Consider the following 18,699-nt stretch of genomic DNA (forward strand, 5'->3'; position numbering starts at 1 on the left):
TTTAATTTTATTTTTATAATGTTTACAGTCAAAATGTAGCTGAAAATATAGAGAGAAACTTTTTAAATTAACTACTTGCATGTAGGATATACCTTAAATGTCTTTCTTTTTGACTCATTTTATATTTCATACCAAATGATCAAGTCAGAGTGGTTTTATGCAATAAAACTCTTCAGTATTGTTTTTTACTTATTCAATTGTATTCTGTGAAGGAATTTTATGTTCAATGACTCTGTGGGACAAAGTTAAACATAAAATTTTATACATTTAATTTGTTCTTTGGGAAATATGCAGACAAAATGCAGAATGTTTACAGAAATTTTATTTTTAAATACAGAAAAATGTGACAACATTTTGTAAAGCTTTTGTTTAAAACAATGAAGAACGTTGCTTTTTCTTGTTTGAATGATTAGAATTTTCTATATTCTCAAGTTCTGAATACATATAAATAATAAATTTTTATCTGTTCTCTATGAACAAAGTTATTGGTGTTGATTGCATTTTGTGTTGAAATTGAAGGGCAAAAGTTTAAAAAATTAGGAAAAAGGGAGTCTAAAGGAATCCAAAAGAAAACTGTTTATGTACTAAAAAAAATTGTAAAATGCCTATCATTCAATGTCATGGATCCTCAATCATTCAAAAAGGTAAATCAAACTTCAATGGATTTCAGAAGAACTCTTGATTTCTTAAAATGAACTTTACAAAAAAGAAAAGGATATTTAATGTTATAGAAACTCTTACATGCTTTCAAACTATGGTGAATCTTTAATTTGAAATTTCACTTATCAAATATAATATTTTAAAACCCTCCTAAGTTAAAAAATGTAGTTCATGTTAATGTCAAATGTAGTTTTTGTTTTGATAAAACAAAGATGTAGTAATCAATTTAGTTTTTAATCAACTTAATTTAGTTTAAAATTCAACTTCGAAATGATTTTTTCCTACATTTTGGTTTTTAAAATTTGTTGCTTTTTAAAATCGAGTGTTCTCAAAACGGATGTAATTTTAATACACAGCATGCACTGTATTTATATTTATCTGAGTAATATTATCCTAAATTAGTTGCAAATTTAATTTTAATTCAAATTTTGATAATAATTTAACCCAGCTGTGATTTTAATTTGATTATTTCTTTGTAGTATGTTGTGAATGAACATTCCTCATAGTTTGCTAAAGGAATGATAGGATTGTTGTGTCTATGTCCTCAAGAAGTGGCCCACTTGTGCAAAGAATTGCTCGTTGCAGCCCGTCATACTTTAGTCACAGAGCTAAGAGATAGTAAATGCTTTTTTTTATTGCTTAAATATGTCTTGTTTTTTTTCCTTTATTCTGAAACATGATTTTTTCTCTCTTTATTTTTAAATAAATGACTCATTTTTTTAAAAAAATGTTTACTTTAGATACCATTTGAAAAATATTTCTGTTTAAAATGCTCTCTGTGTGTACGAGTTCTCCTTATTTTTGAGAAATTCTTTAAGTTTTGTGCCATTTTCAGAATTGTGCATATCTCACTAATTATATCTAAAAATTAATGACTCTAAGAAAAGAAAATTTAATAAAGATGTAATAGCAGGATTTTTTTAAAAAAGAATAGCCAAATTATATTTTAAAACAGTCTTTCTCAGTCTTAAATAATTTATAATACTATAATTATAATTTATAAAATACTTTTCATAACTATGAACGAACAATTAAAAAAAGTTCAACAAAATTTACATCTTCACTGTCTCTAATATGTCCAGTGTTACCCAGTTAAATTTTATTTAAGATAATTCAAAGCATTGCTCTTGGCCTGCTTGTGTGATTTTAATATAAATGTGGCATTGTGTTCATGATAATCAAATGTGGAAATGAAATCACTAGTTTTTCTCTCTTTTTGTTTCTCTGAACTGATTTTCTTTCCTTTTTTCACTGCCATGTTTAAATGTGTGATTTCTATGGTAGTCATCAGTATCATTATTAGATTAGAAACCTAACTGGAAAATATAAAAAAAAAATCTATTTTTATTACTATAAAAGTCCCTAAAATTCCTTACGTGTAAAATATTTAGTACATTATGCAAAAATTATCATGAAATTTATAATATTTCATGAAATCTACTGGAATTTTTCCTATGCTGATGGGTAAAAAACTAATTTTTTGATGATATACAGTCAAATCACTTATGTCACCGAAAGGAAAAATGAGAACTATACAAATTTCTTACCATTTTATTTTTTGAAACTTACTGCCATGAAATAATAATAAAAACAAGTTTGTTAAAGCTGGGGGCTTGTTTAAAGTCTGTCATCTGGGAGCAAATCTATCTACAAATTTAAATTTTATGTATATTTTTTCCTTAAAACTCCTTTTTGGAAATAGTGTTTTTAAAATTAAAGCTCTTGTTTTTTTTTCCATTTAACATTTTGTACTCAACATTTATTTTAACATTTTGTCCTTAATAAAGTAATAAAAGTTTCAAAATTTAAAATAAATGTTGTGATTGTCCAGTTTTGTATTACATATTGAATTTTTTAATTTTATTTAATGATTTTAGAATACAAAATGTTCCGTGTGTGATGGTTGCATCTTTCGAAGATTTTCTTTATATCTATGAACTGAACCTTGAAATGGGAGGAGATCGTATTAAAATAAAACAGCACAGGTAGAAAATATTTGCTTCTTAAAAATAATAATAATAAACATGAATTGTGTATTATTCTCTTCAGAGTTTGGAATTTTTTGGCTGGTAAAACTTCCCATAAAAACTGTGGTTGGTTAGATTTAAAAACATCAAAACTATCTCAAAATTTTTTTGTTCATAGTTAGACTTTTTTAATATATATATTCGTCATTGAACAATCTACCCAATTTTGGGTTTACGACTACTGCTAATGTTCAACTCCGTAGCCTTGTAATGTTGAAATAATCCAGAAGACAATGAAACTCCTGTATCAGTACTCCCAGAGGTATGATTTGTTATCGGAACATGGAGGACTTTGTGACTCGACAGATTTAACGTGCACCAGTCACCATTTACTAAACCAGGAGTCTTCGGCCGGCGCAGATCGAACCCACGAACTCTTAGTGCTTCAGTGCCCTACCAACCAGGCTATCCCAGCCTCATAGTTAGACTTTGTAAAAGTTAAGCATTACATAATTATTGAGTAGCAATAAACTGTAACTCAAAATTAACTATGCATTATTTAAATTATTATTAAATGCTGATCAAAGTGTTTAAAAATAGTTAGTTTTTTCCTTTCTCATTTAGTTAGTCTAAAAACTAGACATTGCAAGGTAGTTTTGTGTTAAACAACTGAGACAATGGCGTTTCATCAAGCTGTAATTTCTAGAGTTTTCTTTTTTAAGATATATTTAAAAGAAATAGCTGCTTTTACAAATGACTCAAAACTGTTATGAGATTTAAGGATAAAGTTATTAGGGGTCTGCCTAGGTTTTTTTTAGAGGTACCTATTTTGTGAAAATTTAGGCATAATTTGTGAAAATTAAAAGTTGCATCAAAAAATCAACACAAAAATATGGTAAAATAAGAAATTATTTTCAAAAATTGTCACTACAAATAAAAATCATTTATTATTAGTAAATTTTTGTCCATGTACAGTAGAGCGCCGATTATCCGAACTGCTCGGGACCGAATGCGGTTCGGATAATGAAAAGTTCGGAAATCTAGTTTAAATAATTATTATTTATGCACTAGCTTCCCTTCACACTTTTTCTAGGGTTAGGACTGGCAGTACTATCTAAAACAGCTCTGACGTGTTTAAAACTTTATTTTTTTTTTTTAATTTTTAAATATTTGTTTGTATTACTTTTTCTTCAATTTAAATTATTTTTATCATATTTCTGCTTTTTTATAATTTTTTTGTCAATTACTGATTTTTACCACATTTTTCTTCATTTTCCATTGCAAAAGTATCCAGCAAAAACTTTTGTTTCAAAGAAGATGCTCTTTTTGTGCAGCCATATCCTTTATTCTTTTTAAATTAATCAACTGAACTGGATCAACATCATTTTGACATTCTAACCAATTCATTACAATATCTAATAAATTGCATGCTGCTATATGAGAAAGTCCACTATCTTGAACTTGATCACCTACTTCTTCCTCTTAGTCTGTGGAGTTTTGATTTTCATTCAAAATTTCAACAACAATTTCATCATCAATTAAAATTTTAAATCCTGAGTCATTTTCATTGTCTCGACACCAGTCTTCTATTTCTTCTGCTGTATAAACCTGGCACCTTTTCACCCAAAAGAAACTTCATTCAGAAACTTCAGTTTCGTTTGTTTTTCTGTTAAGAATTTTATTCCAAGATTTAAGATTCCAAGCACTGTTATTACTAATCATTAACCATAAGTGACAACTACCCATCCTTCAATTGTAGAACTTCAGCACTTGTCTATTCATAAACACCTTCCTCGTTCCAACCATTGTAGATTGTCAAAATGAAGCTTGCATTCTTTTAAGATAATTTTCAATTGAAGAGGGCTAAAGGGGTATGTAGGTTAAACTGCTGAAAAAGGCTGTAAATTAAATATGGTCTTCAGATGTAGTGGATATTTTTCATTCTTCTAAATTTAGAAAAATTGTCGATAAGTTAAAAAGAATTCTAAACTTAAAAAAAAAAAAGGCGAATTCGGATGTAGTTCGGATAATTGGACGTTTGGATAATAAGGGTTCGGATAATTGGCGTCTTACTGTATTAAAAAATAATTTCGCTATTGTTACATTTCGGGCTTAAAATTGTTTCCAAATTTAAAAATCCATTGTTCACAGTTAAATTTCAACTTGCATTTAACAGTACTAGAAATAAGTTATTTTCATTATGAGAAACTTTTCGACTAGGTCATACAAAAAAAATGTTTCACAGAGAAAAAAACGCTTCATACAAAAATAAAGATCTGTTAGAATAAATTTACAATAATGTTGAGGATAATATTCAAATGTTTAGAATGATGTTTGAATTTTGTCTTCCTTTAAAGTTTATAGAGAGAGAATCTCATTGCTTCATTTTAAAAAACTCTAGGATTTATAGTTTCTTTATGGGGATACAGAAACAAAATTTTAAGAGGTGGAGAATCTTTGAACTTACTTATTTTAAAGTATTTTGTTAAACTACCGTTTTTTCAAAAGTTGGTTTTGTGGAGGTACCGCTAAACGGTAGTAAATTTACCCTGGACAGACTACTGGTTATTCTTTGAGTTTATGCAATTCATTTTCTATATACTCATGCATTTTAAAACTTATTTAAATAATCTTAAAATTTCAGGATTTCAATTGGTCTGTTAAGCAAATATTTTAAATTAAATGTGAGTGAAAAGTATAGTTAGATATTCATTTATTTAGTTTTTAAAATTTTTTGAGTGCAATAAATGTTTTTAATGTTTAATCTATTACAATTCTAATGCTCATTCATACTAGTTGTTAAAGATTAAATTTTTTGTTATAAAAATGAATGCAACGTGTTCATTATTTTATTTTATAATATATTTAATTGTTTAGATTAATAAGTGGCCATTATTTTAAACTTTATTTTAAATCAGTTTTACTTGTAAAACCAGTTTGTACTCGTTATGAACATTGGTTAATATGTTAAGCATAGGTATAGTTTGTCTATGATATGAACTCTGCCCACCACAAAGTCTGTAGCCGTCTGCTGCTATGGAACCAAGAATAGCGCATTTCAGGGAGGGTAGCTTCTCTTCATTATAGAGCGAAGAGAAGGATTCCCTTTCTTTCGTCGACTCGAGCCAAAACCTGTTCTAAACAACGACCCCACTTGAAATAGTTATACTTCGTTACCCCATATAGATGGCAGCACTTTTTAAAACTTTTTACTCATTTAATGTTTTTCTGTTTTATTTTTTCAGGATTTTCAAAAAGGGGTCAGCACTTGACTTATTTCTAGAGTTTTCTTAATGATTTGGCAATTTATATTTTTCTTATATGTGGGCATCTTTTTATTAGATCTTAGTCTGTGTACTTTTAAATCATTACTTAGACTTACGCTGTGAACTTTTAAATTGGGACTGTTTGTCATTAATTTTTCTTTGCATTTACATTTCAATTTTTTTAATTGCTTTTTCTTATTTAATTTTCCATTATGAGGCCTTGGGGACGCAGTCAGTTTTTGATTTCACCACTGACAACTGAAAGGCTCCTGTGTGTTGGCCGGCAGTGTGTCCCCTGATGAAGTACTGTCCTGCCAGAATTGTATTTCTGACTTTATAAATTAAAATAAAACAAATTTGGATTCAGTTGCTTTTCGATTTTAATTTATTATTTTAAATATTACTTACTTATTTTGTCTTTTTCTGAATTTGTCAATTAGTTTTATTCTTTGATTACCATAGTCACCTCCACAGGCCCAGACAAATGGTTAGGGGAATTCTTACTTTAGACAAACTATATAAAGCAATGTTTTTGCGGTTAATATAGGATGGTGGCTTTTAAATGTCTAAGTGTTTAATATTTTGGTGTGACGCATCTTATTTAATTTATGAGCTGAGACATTCATTGATGTCTTGTGGCCAAAATGAGGCAGTGAGTGAGTCATTCATTAATGTTAATTTTTTAATAAAATTTTCTAAAAATTTTAAATTTTTTATTTATTTTTATTTAACATATATTTTTGGAATAATTTCTAACATGGATAGACGGTTGGATAGTTGAATAAAGACCTATGTGATTTAAACCAAACAGTTTTTTTTTTAAACTATTTTATATAGTTAAATTTTATGTTCTTCATATAAATTCATTCAGTTTAATTGTAACAAAATAAAAAAAAAGGATATTTTCTTCCAATTTTGAACTTAATTTCTAATGGGAATCTGTATTATTTCAAATAAACATAGAAAAAATTTTAAACAAAAATATCTATCTAAACATTGTTGGCATTTCAGCCTGGAAAAAACATACAGGGTATCTGCTCACCTGGAAAATCATGAAAATTCATGAATTTCGGTATTGAACCAAATTTGTCATGATTTTAATTATATTTTCAAAGAAATCATGGGAAGTCATGGATTTAGTTTGCTGAAAAATCTAATTTTTTTAATTGAATTCTTCCCCCTCTCCCAATTTCATGGTGTTCCAAATATCTAAATTTCTAACAAAATCCCCAGTCACAGTCATATTTTATTAAAGTATAAAATGTTTTTATTGTGTTCTTTAAAAATTATGGTTTTCTATCAAAAAATGAAAGAACGTCATTTCTACAGCGAATTATCTTTTATACTTCTGTGATTTCAGAAATTTTGTTTTTATTTATTTTTTTATTTATTTTATAAATTTAAAATTCTAGCTAAAGCAAGCCAGTCAATGGCGAATTTTTTTATTCCGAAATGAGAACAGAAAAATCAGGAATATCTTTCCTTTCAGATGAACAAGAAAAGTCTCTTTAGAATATAATTTTGCAGGAGAAAGGGGAAAAAAATTATTTTATTTTTATTTTTTTCAGCTATTTTATTGCTTCAACTTTTTCTTTACTCTGTTTTTTAAATTTAAAATCTGTAAATATGAAGATGCAGAGTATAACAGTTTTGGTTATACCTATCATTTCAATTAATGTTATTACAATGCTTTTTTAAATTTATGGTTGTTTTTATCAAAGAAAATAGTAACTTCTTTAAGTCATGAAAATTTCTTGGAATTAGTCATGGATTTGAAAATCTAAAATGTAGCAGATACACTGAACATATTTCTTCCAGAACAGTGGAAGAAACTGAATAAAACAAAAAAAAAGAGGGCGAACTGGAAAAGAATTAAAAATGACAAATACAATTGTTTAACAATAGGTATTATATAACTCGTATGTAAGCAAATTAAATTCAGTATAGTTACAAAAAGTTTGTCACATTAACTTAAAAAAAAAAGAAGAAATATTTGTTAGTTTTAAAGAGAATTTTAAAATCTATTTATCATATTATTCAGGAGTTGGTTTGGGTAATCATACTTAACATTATTTGATAATGAAAATTATTATGCTATTTGTAATTAATTGTGTGAATTCAATATATGATTTTAGTGGTATCTATGTTTAATATGTGATTTGTTTATTTAGTGGTATTGATAAATTGATTATGCTCTTTTAAGTAATATAAAATAAAGTTGTCCATAAACTATTGAAAACATAACCTAAATTCTTTTATATAAAATATTAATAAATATCACTTATTTTAATTTTTTAAGAAATTCATAATTTTTTTCTTCTTGTTTTCACTTATTTGAGAATGACATTAAATAGCTCTAAAACTAATGTTATTATTTAAACTAGATTGCTTTTTTAAACTGTTTAGATATCTGATATTTCTTTTTGAAAAAGGGTTTATTCCACTTGAGTTGAAAATTTTAGAAATTGGAAATTTAAATTTAATTTGTAAGAAATTGGAATTGGATTATTTAAATTTAGCTTAGATTGATTGAGTTGATATTTAATTAACCAATTTTTTAATTACAGGCTTTAAAAAATTTCACAACAAAAGATGTTGGGACTTTTTGGAAATCTTTAGTCAACAACAAAACTGTCCCTTATTGATTTTTTTTTTTAAATGATTGAAATTTTTAATTCTTTTCCTCTCAAGTAAAATATGTAACAAACATCTCATATTTTAACATTTATAACTCAGTTTGCAAATTCAGGTTGCTCAGTTTATTAATCTTAAGATTTATTTTTTGAAACCTATTAATATTTGTTCGTTAACCTTATTTATGACTTTAATTTGGAATTTTTTAATTATTTTCATAAATAAACTGAAGTCAGTCTTGAAAGAAAATCAGTAGGTAAAATTAAATTAATATCACTTTTCAATTTGTTTTTAATATTAAAATTTATGTATTTCCTTAAAAATGTAAAAATTTTTTGCTGTTAAGGAAAAATAAAAGTTACATTTTAATGTAAACATTGGTAATTTTTATAATTACTGTGAAATGATCAAGTAATGATGTAGCAAAGAATGAGATGGAACTTCAACGCTTACCTGCTTAAACAAAATTTGTACTATTAGTGTATCTAAAGCGTTTTTTAATGCTGGCCCAAGTTAAATTGAGATTATTATTTAAAAAAAAAATTATGGAGATGGAACAAAAAATAAATAATGATGAAGTGAAAAAATAAATAGAGATATGTATACCTTAGAACATTTTTTTTGTTTATTATTCAGTGGTTGATGTGAAAAGATGTACAAGGTTAGCTGTTATTTTTATCTTGTTTGCTGTAAAAAATAAATTAATATAAAGAATGAAAAAAATCTTTATAATTAACTTAATATATAAGTCCTTATTATAGAAAGGTACATTCTGAAGTCGGTGAACTATAAATGTCTGAAAATTCTAGTAAATAATTCTAGATTGTGCTCATTTATCAAAAAAATAAGTTCTGTCTTGAAATATTTTTAGAGTGGGCACCCATGGTGACCACTTATTCCTCAAACCTAATGTGTCAACAACCGATATCGATTGGTCACCGACTCGCGTGGAATTAACTTTTTATATCTTTTCATTTAATACTCAATTTTTGTAAGCGTTTTTTTGCTTGGATTAACCTATATATATATATATATATTTAAAAATCCTTAAATGCTTGAAGAATAACAAAATGTTTATGATTTTAGGTTAGAAGGACCACTTAGACCTACTACAAAGAATTCAAGTCGTGCTTTGTCCAAATTTGAACCTCATTCAATGAGTCATCCTGTTGAGTCTGTGGAAAATTCCTGTGGAATTGAAGTAATTCCTTCTTATTGTTGATGTTTTCTACTGAGCCTTTTCAACCCAATTCTTTGGTTCCATCTTTATTTGATTCATTTCTTTTTAAAATAGAAAATTTAAGCATATTGAATCTTTAAAAGTTTTTCTTCTGCTTTTAAAAACTATGTAAGTGGTTAAATATGATTTAATTTCAATTAATCACATATTATTGTATAATACAGTCAAACCTCGCTATAGTGAACCTTCAAGGGGCAGAAATTTCAGTTCACTATAACTTGGAGTTCATTATATCCATACTGCAAACAATTTTAATTAATTATTCCAAACTGCTCCCTTTTATTACACATTATTTAAATAAATGACCAATGAAAAGAAATACAAAAATGATTAAAAAACAATATGTAGTAACAAAAAATGTGTTCACTTATATTTTTTATTACTCATCGTCTTGCGTGCAAAAAATTTAGGGATGAAAAACTGAGATAAAAGAAGCAAATAAGAAAAAATGCTTCTGGCTACATTTCACTCAATAAGAGGTCTTAAAAATTGGTATTTTATGTAGGAATTTCGAAATTACCGACAAATGAAGGAAAAAATCACTCAAGGGCAGAAAAAAGTTCAGAATATCCAATTTCCTCTCATCTTTTGGTTCGCTATATCCACAAAAAATGATATTATATGTGTATGGCCAGGCACGTGAGCGTGCATTTCGTTCACAATGTCCGGGAGTTCAGCAGAGTTTAACTGTATTTTATTAATTCAGGGTGATGTATTTTTTTTAGTGTGACTTAGTTGTTAAAAAGTTAATCTTTTATTTTATTGATTAATAAGTTCTTCCTTTATTTTTCATTTTCCAACAGCATTGCTTCGTATTTTAAGATAATTTACTTATTTATTTTTAATTAAATATTATATTTTTTTCTTTTATTTATTTATTTTTAATTAAATATTATATTTTTTTTATTTATTTATTTATTTTTAATGAAATATTATATTTTTTTCATTTATTTATTTATTTTGCTTAATTCAAAGCATTACTTTTTGGTTATTTATACTATTTGATTTGACTTAATAAATATGGAATAACTTTAGCCATCTATGGATTATTTATATGTTTGTTAGTTTCTTTTTTGAATGGTTTGATATTGTTGTTAAAAATGTTTTTTTGTCTTCAGTTATGTTCTTTTTAAATAAGTATCATTTGAATAAGTTTAACAATTTTTTTTATGTTTTATTTCACTCTTAAAAAAATACTTTCTACCAACCCAATAATAATAACATGGTGCATTTTTAAAAAGTGCTTAAAGGTGCTTTTTTTCTTTTTTAAAAAGCCCTGAAAGATGCTATTTTCATTGAGTGTTTTTAAAAAGTGTGTAATTTTCCATTTTAGAAAATTAGATTTTTTTCTCTACCATGTTGATTTTCAACACAGCATAGTATGCAAAAGCGTGCTTTACACATTGTTCTATTCAGCATTTCCACAATTCATCCAACCACAGGCTACTTCGGCCCATCTTTGGTCTATAGAGTATGAAAGCGCCAATCTTTTTGCATGTTTAGTGAAATACTTGTGAGTTAGCATGCGCGTCCACTGAGCTGGGATAAGTGAGATTCTTGCACTCTCATGTGCAAATCATGATTTAAATCAAATTATTTTTTTTTAAAAATCATTGATTTAAATCAACAGATTTTTTTTTTATATATTGATTTGAAAAGTTAAAAAACAGTGTTTAAAATTATTGATACTTTTATTATTTTCTTTTCTTAGTTTTAAAATTTATTTTAAATGAAGTGCTGCATTAATTAATTTTAGTTAACGAAATTACTTTCATTCTTGGTGTGTGATAAATTCCAACACATTAGAAATTACATTTTTAAAAATCTTTTAATGCTTGAAATTGAAAGTACAGATTAATGAAAACATTCAGGGCTGTCTTAATATGGACTTGCATAGCTGTAGAAAGTAATTAATAAACATGAATTTTTTTCACAAAAAAAAAAATACAAATAATGTTAATTTAAATTCTACCTTATGATTGAATAAGCATGGAGGTAAAATCTTCATTATATTTTATTGGTGGAAAATGTATATTTCTAAAGCTTGAGGTTATATTAAAAAAAAATTGCCCTAATTTGCCAAAAATAGAATAAAAATGCTGATTGATTCAGATATTTTTTTCTGATATAGTGTCATTCTTCCCCTTTAAACTCTATTTAAAGCAGTAGGGTTATTAACTGGTAACAGTGTGCATGTTTACAGTGTACATCTTTGACATTATCAGAAAGAAATTTCCTGGAAAAAAAATTTTCCAATGAGTACATAGATAGATTTTTTAATTTTTTTTTTTTTAGCTTAACTTATCTATTTTGATTTGGAATTAAGAATGAATATTTTGCTATAAAAATTTGTAGATTAAATATTTGTTTATTTTTTGATGAATGACTACATTTATAAACACAGTCTGTTACATTTATTTTGTCATTTTAAATTAAAATTATGGTTTGCTAATTGAAACTTTGGTTTAATAGTTTAAGTATTCTTTAAATTCTCTATTTCATCTAGTCTTTAAATTTCAATCTTGCATTTGTTTCGAAATGGTTGCTATGCATTCAAAGATATGTATTATAATGAAAAATTGTTTTAGGTAGTTAAATCTTCTAAAATATTGTTATAATATAGTTTAATATTAATTTCATATAAAGTTTTTTTTAATTATAAATCCAAGTTCTTACAATATATTTGAATAAAAATCAAAAAAATCCGATTTAAGTAAAAAAAAATCTGATTTCTTTTTTGTTCTTTCAAAGAAAAAAAAATCAAAAAAATTACAAACCCTGCTCGTGTGCTGAAAGATATTCTGCTGCATTTTGCAAGATATTCTCAATTTCAAACTTCATTTTCCACCCTCTGATATCGAGCTGAAAAATCTCTCCAGTGTTTTATAATGGCTGATATAATCAAGAAAAGAGTTCTTTGTCAGAAACTAGTTATTTTATCATGATCATGTAGTCTTTGAAAATTATTTTGCATTTTGTTAATGTATATAGTGCTTAAAAATATTTTTTAATTGCTTAAAAAGTACTTATTTTTTGTTTAAAGATTTGGCTATACACCCTGAATAAGATTTTAAATTAATTGTTCTGGTTTATTTCCAAAGATATCAAGTCCAGTCCTGTCCATAATCTGAAACTAGGCTATACCTGGCCTGAAGTTGAACTGAATCCTCCTTACCTTGGCCTGAAATTGAATGAAAAATATATTGAATCCTAACATTACATCCTAATTTAGGTGTAAGCAACGGAAATCACTTGTGTACTGTTGATGTTCCTGTTAGATATGAAATATCTTTTTGTGATACGGAACAGACATTCTCATCTGTTGCATGAAATATGTATATTTTTCATCAGATATCATATATGTATCAGCTCATCATTTGTGTACAACAAATGTAATCGTATAAAAATTTCAAGGCTGTAAAAAGTTTTCATTGACAATGTAATAGTTGTTATGTAATAGTTGTCAATGTATTCAAAAAATTAGCCTTATTGAAAAAAGTATTTTGATTTTGTTCAATTGGCCTAAAATTTTATTTATTATTATGTGAAAAAGTTTTTTTAAATTTTTTATTTAGGTGAAAAAGTTTGGTTAAAATAGGAATGCACAACATGCGGCCCGCCAAATGTTGTTGTGCAGCCCGCAGGAGATTCTGATTGTATAAAAAATTTCCTTTTAATTTCGTTTTTTTTAAATTTTATAAATTTTAATGTTCATTTAGTTAAAGTATTTCATTCAAATTTATATTACTCTATAAAATATGTATATTTTTAGCACTTTCATTCTGTAAGAATTTATATCTCTCCTATATATATTGGTAAATAAACTAATTATTGAGAAAAATGGAAAAAGTTTTTTTAAAAGAAAGTATTGGTTGTTTTAGTTTTAAATAAATTCAAATAATTAAAAATATTTAATTTTCTGAAGTATGTTATTAAGTTTTCTGACAGAAATATTTAATGCTTAGAACATTAATGTTTTTATAAAAATTATCATATTTGCCGCGGACATGACTAAATATGCGTGCGACCCTTTGTTAATCTACCTGCTGTGCAAGTGGCCCTTCACTTAAAAAGCTTGTGCACCCCTAGTTTAAAATTTTAATTTTTTTTTTCAAAACAAAAGCATGATACAAATTTTAGTTTTTAAGTTTAAAAATTTAAGATTTAGAAAGAAAATTACTTTTTTTAAAAAGTTATGTATGGAATTTATTATTTAAGTCACCTGAAATCTGAATTAGAAATAATTGTGTTTCAGGTTTAACTGTATTTTCAATTTTCAACTCCATCTATAGGTTAGGTTACTATGCAGATTCCAAATATTTAAGTATATTACAGAAAGTTTAAATATAATATTTTTACATGAAACTCTTCCTAACTTCCTAAACTTTAATGTAATGAAAGAAAATGCTGTATTGAGTATTTATTTTTCTTAACCGCTTCCCTCTATTTGGAATAGTGAATTTGTAATGAAACTGGGAAGAAGTTCTTCAATAGCAGGTGTTTATGGTCATATAAAAAGAATCATTATGCATAACGTTGTTACATAGCCTAATTATTACCATAAATACTCAGAATAATAAGTTTAAAATATATTAAGTAAAACTTGACTCCATCAAATTTTTTAAATGTTTAATATCAATATTTTCGTCATATGGTCGCCAATTGGCAACTTTTCTCGGAATTGTTCCCATCATTCTCCCAAAAGTGGCGTAATAAAGTCAGGTGACAAAGAGGGAACCAAATGCTAATTCCTGGTAAATGAACAATACATATGCAGTAAAAAAAAACTTCAAATAAATATGTAAATAATTTAAATGGTTACATTTTGAGCAAAATAGTTTCACATGCTTTTTTTTTTCTTTCATGATTTGGGTTGATCAGTATTTTCTAATCTCATGCCCGACTGTTACTGTATGCAGAGATGATTGTGCTCCAGAAAAAATCTGGATTTTTCGCTAACCGCGATCCAGAAATTTCTGGAAATCCAAAGTCCAGAAGTTTCAAGAAATTATTGATCACATTTATAAATAAAAATATTAGAACTAGAATTTATGTTTGACATCTCTTCCATTTGAAACTATTTTTTCTGGTAGAATACTAAATGTGATTGGAAATAAAAATAAACTTATGCATAATTATTAATTTAAATTATGCTGCATGTAATTTATTTAGAATTTCATGTTGTGAAAATATCAATGGTTTAAATTTAAAAAAGACGGTAATTGTTTGAAACGTGTCATTAATGATTTTACTCAAGAAATGTTCAGGACTTTTCAGTTGGGATCACAATCACCCCTGTGTACATTTGTTAACTTAAAAACTAATATTTGTATTATGATTTGAAGAGAAATTTTTTAAAAAATTGAAAAATTTTTTAATGTATGTTTTTGAGCTTAAAAAAGAGCTTAACTTTAGGCTCATTCTAAAAGACCTAAATATTTTTGGAGAGTATGTAACTACAGCGAAAACTTTTTATGCTCTCAAAATTTTGAATATCGAAAAAAATTGTTTTTCATGATACACTCTTATGTCTATGTTTTTTTCTTTTTTAATTGAGAGTTGTAATAATTGCAGATTGTTTTCATTCACTGTATTCTCTGTCACCCAATGCTTAGACTATAAGCCATTTGTTCTTTCATTACTTATTTGTTTGTTTGTTTTTTCTGATTATTTAATTATTATTTAAGGTCTGGGATTTTATATTCAGAACACAGATATTTTGGATGAACTTAAAATATTAACAACTGAGCATAGTATGCAATGATAGAAGGGAAATTTATTTTAATGTCAAATAACGATGAAATTTATAACTATTTTTTTTAAATAACAAAATGAATTATATCTACAGCCCCTGGACAAATTATTAGACACACTATAAGATTCTATGTAAAATCTTAATTATCAGGTGATACTCTATACAGTGTGTCTAATAATTTGGCTAGATATGATATATTGTTAAACTATATCATGCAAAATTATATTCTTTAGTATCAAAATATGAGTTGGTTTTAGTTGTTTAAAATGCTTCTGTTTTTTGTTTAGTTAGTAGTCTCAGATGCCCAGAATCTATAAAATTGTAATTTCTATTAAAAAAAAATTTTTTTTTCTTCATAAATGTGTTATATTTTTGTAGTTGTGGTGGTTGTTCACATTTTCAATAAATCTGAATCTCTTGAATCTCAATTCTTATTAATAATTGAACTTTTTAAAACAGATTGCAATGCTTTCTTTTCAATAATGTGTTGTCTCTAACCCAAGTTGCAAAATGAAATCTGTTCAAAATTAATTGTTATTTTTATAGGCTCATATTTCATTTTCAATTGACTATTTCATCAAAGCAACATTTATCATTGGTTGAAATTCAACAGGATTCCCACGGTCCTCAGAAACTTAATTTTTTTTTTAAAATGAGGGTCTTTAAATGTACTTAATTTTGGTGCAAGGCTTTTAAAAGTCCTTAATTTTTCAGTATCACTATACATGGGTGCCACTTTTCAGTCCCAGGGACTGAAATCAGTCTTGAGAAAAATCAATAAAAATCAAATTCTATCAATTAAAAAAAATTTTCTTTTTTTTTCATTAGAAATTTCGTAATTTTTTTTTTGTCGAAATAAAAAAATATTGTATCTTAATGATAACATATGATATGGTATTGATGTCAGGACTTTAATTTATCTTCTTTTTGTCAGCTTCACTAAATCTCATTCTTTCAAGTCTTGACAAATAGGATTGCCTGAACTTTATCTACTTGTATAATTAAATTTTGTACTATTAATGAATCTAAGTCTGCTCTAATTTGCTTCCTCCACCATAACCTATCGTCATGCTGGTCAAAGTTAAATCAAGATTATTTTTTTAAAAAAGAAAGAAATTATAGTGCTAGAGCAAAAAATAAGTAATGGTGAAGTGAAAAACAGGGATATGAATGGTTTCAGGTTGTTAAGAAATATGCAAGGTTGGCTGTTATTTTCGTTTTGTTTGTTAAAAAAACATAAAATAAAAAATTAGAAAAAATAATCAAATTATTGATTTAATAGGCTAATAACAAGGAAAGGTAAATTTTGGTGTCAGTGTGCTATAAATTTCTAAAAGTTTGGTAAACAATGCTAGACAGTATTATTTGGTCAAAAAATGAGTTCAGTCTTGAAATTTTTTAGAGTGGCACCCCTGCACTATAGTCAGAGATGATTGTGCTCCGGAAAACATCTGGATTTTTCGCTAACCAGGACTTCGCTATATCTGTTCCGCAAACAGTTTTAACTAATGGTTCCAAAATCCTCCCTTTTATGACACATCATTTAAATAAATGATCAATAAAATGAAATACAAAAATGACTGAAAAATAATACGTAATAACAAAAATGTGTTAACTTTTATTTCTTATTACTCTTCGTCTTACGTGCAAATTTTTTTTTAATAATTTCTAGCTGATGAGCAATCCTCAGCATCAAAAAGGGAAACACTTCCTGACTCTCCGATAATTTTTCCTGAATTTATGTTATTCCGCTTTTTTTAAACCTGTCTATCCAGCCATTCAAACACATAAAAGTAGTCTCACAAAATCACTTAGCGAATTCATCGGCTTTAACTTGAAGCCTTTGTCCAGATACTAGAAGATGGTGGCTTCATTGAATGCTGAACGAATTCAATAATGAAGCAAACAAAAAAAATGCTTATCGCTACATTTCATGCTGTAAATAGTTTTAAAAATCGGTATATGTATTTATTTTGAAGTAGAAATTTCAAAATATGAAGAAAATAAATCAGTCGAAGACAGAAAAAAGTTTATAATATCCAACTATCTCTCTTTTTTTGTTTCCCTATATCTACAAAAAATAACATTATATGTGTGTAGCAAGGCACGGGAGCGAACATTTTGTTCACTATATTCGGGAGTTCACTATAAACCGTGTTCACTATAGCGGGGTTTGACTATATATCGAAACTAATGATCTCAGATTCCTTAGTATTTTGCATATTTTTATTAATATATACGATTTGCCTTTTGCAAAATAAATCTTAATTAACAAAGATTAATTTTCAAAATTTTTCTTTTATATGATTGTTTTTCAATTTTAAGTTTCTGACACCTTTTTTTATGATCTACTTCTATTAGAGGAAAAACATTATATGAAATTTTTTTTTTATATATATTTTAACTTAGAAGCATGAGTAGATCTGAAATATGTCATTAAAAAATACACAATTTTCGAATCTATCTTAACAAATAAAAAAAAAACAAATTATACAGCGAAAAGGTTCTGCTTTTTATTTATATTTCAAATAAATTTACTGTATCAAAAATTAGTAATTTTTCCTCACCAATTTATATGGATTATTATATGAAATATTTCAATTATTATTTGTATTAATTTTCATTAATTAATTACATGAATTGTTATTTTTATAATTAATTATTCAATGAATAATTCAAAAGTAAATAATTCAAGCCACTTGGTAGAGCGATTGAAATCCATGCATATTTTATGTTGGAACTGTTTTTTTTCGATGCTATCTATTTTTATTTGCAAAGGTGCTAATGTGATTAGAATATATAATTTCTTTTTCAATTTGTTTTATCTGATTGTGTTGCTATTCTGTTTATTCCCTGATTATTTTTTTTTTCAATTTTGTAAAACATTTTGTGCCCAAATAAAGGATGAAATTTTTAACTACATCTTGCATTTTAATTTTTTTTGCTTTTCATCACTTTTTTTCAGCTTTTTTACTATTGAATCCTGCATCAAAAATCCGCTTGAACTGAGAAAATTTTTTTTTTATCAAAATTGTCAAATTATAATGTATATATAAGAATTTTTTTAAAAAAATATCTGTGAATGATAATGAGCCTTTTTTGTAATGTAGATAGAATATAAAAATGAAGCAATGTAAGTTCCATCAAAAGGTCCATGAAGGCAAATTTCTCGCAATA

General features: G+C 26.4%; 1 protein-coding gene across 9 annotated transcripts in view; it reads left to right on the forward strand.

The window, feature by feature from the left end:
• The window catches only part of LOC147806776 (transcription-associated protein 1-like), a 65,158-nt gene extending 46,714 nt beyond the window's left edge, over nucleotides 1-18,444 (forward strand). For 7 of the 9 annotated variants that reach the window (XM_087167192.1, XM_087167196.1, XM_087167194.1 and 4 more), the window contains 4 exons: nucleotides 1,140-1,278; nucleotides 2,538-2,645; nucleotides 9,614-9,728; nucleotides 12,869-18,444. In XM_087167192.1, coding sequence (XP_087023318.1) covers nucleotides 2,560-2,645; nucleotides 9,614-9,728; nucleotides 12,869-12,898 — 231 coding nt within the window. In that variant the 5' untranslated portion in view covers nucleotides 1,140-1,278; nucleotides 2,538-2,559 and the 3' untranslated portion in view covers nucleotides 12,899-18,444. The remainder of the gene's footprint in view (nucleotides 1-1,139; nucleotides 1,279-2,537; nucleotides 2,646-9,613; nucleotides 9,729-12,868) is intronic. The other 2 variants (XM_087167193.1, XM_087167191.1) reach the window with 1 other exon arrangement.
• The last annotated feature ends 255 nt before the right edge of the window (nucleotides 18,445-18,699 follow it).

This window comes from Parasteatoda tepidariorum, chromosome 7 (assembly GCF_982258835.1).
Source record: "Parasteatoda tepidariorum strain Cologne lab strain chromosome 7, Ptep-v5.0, whole genome shotgun sequence".
NCBI lineage: Eukaryota > Metazoa > Arthropoda > Arachnida > Araneae > Theridiidae > Parasteatoda > Parasteatoda tepidariorum.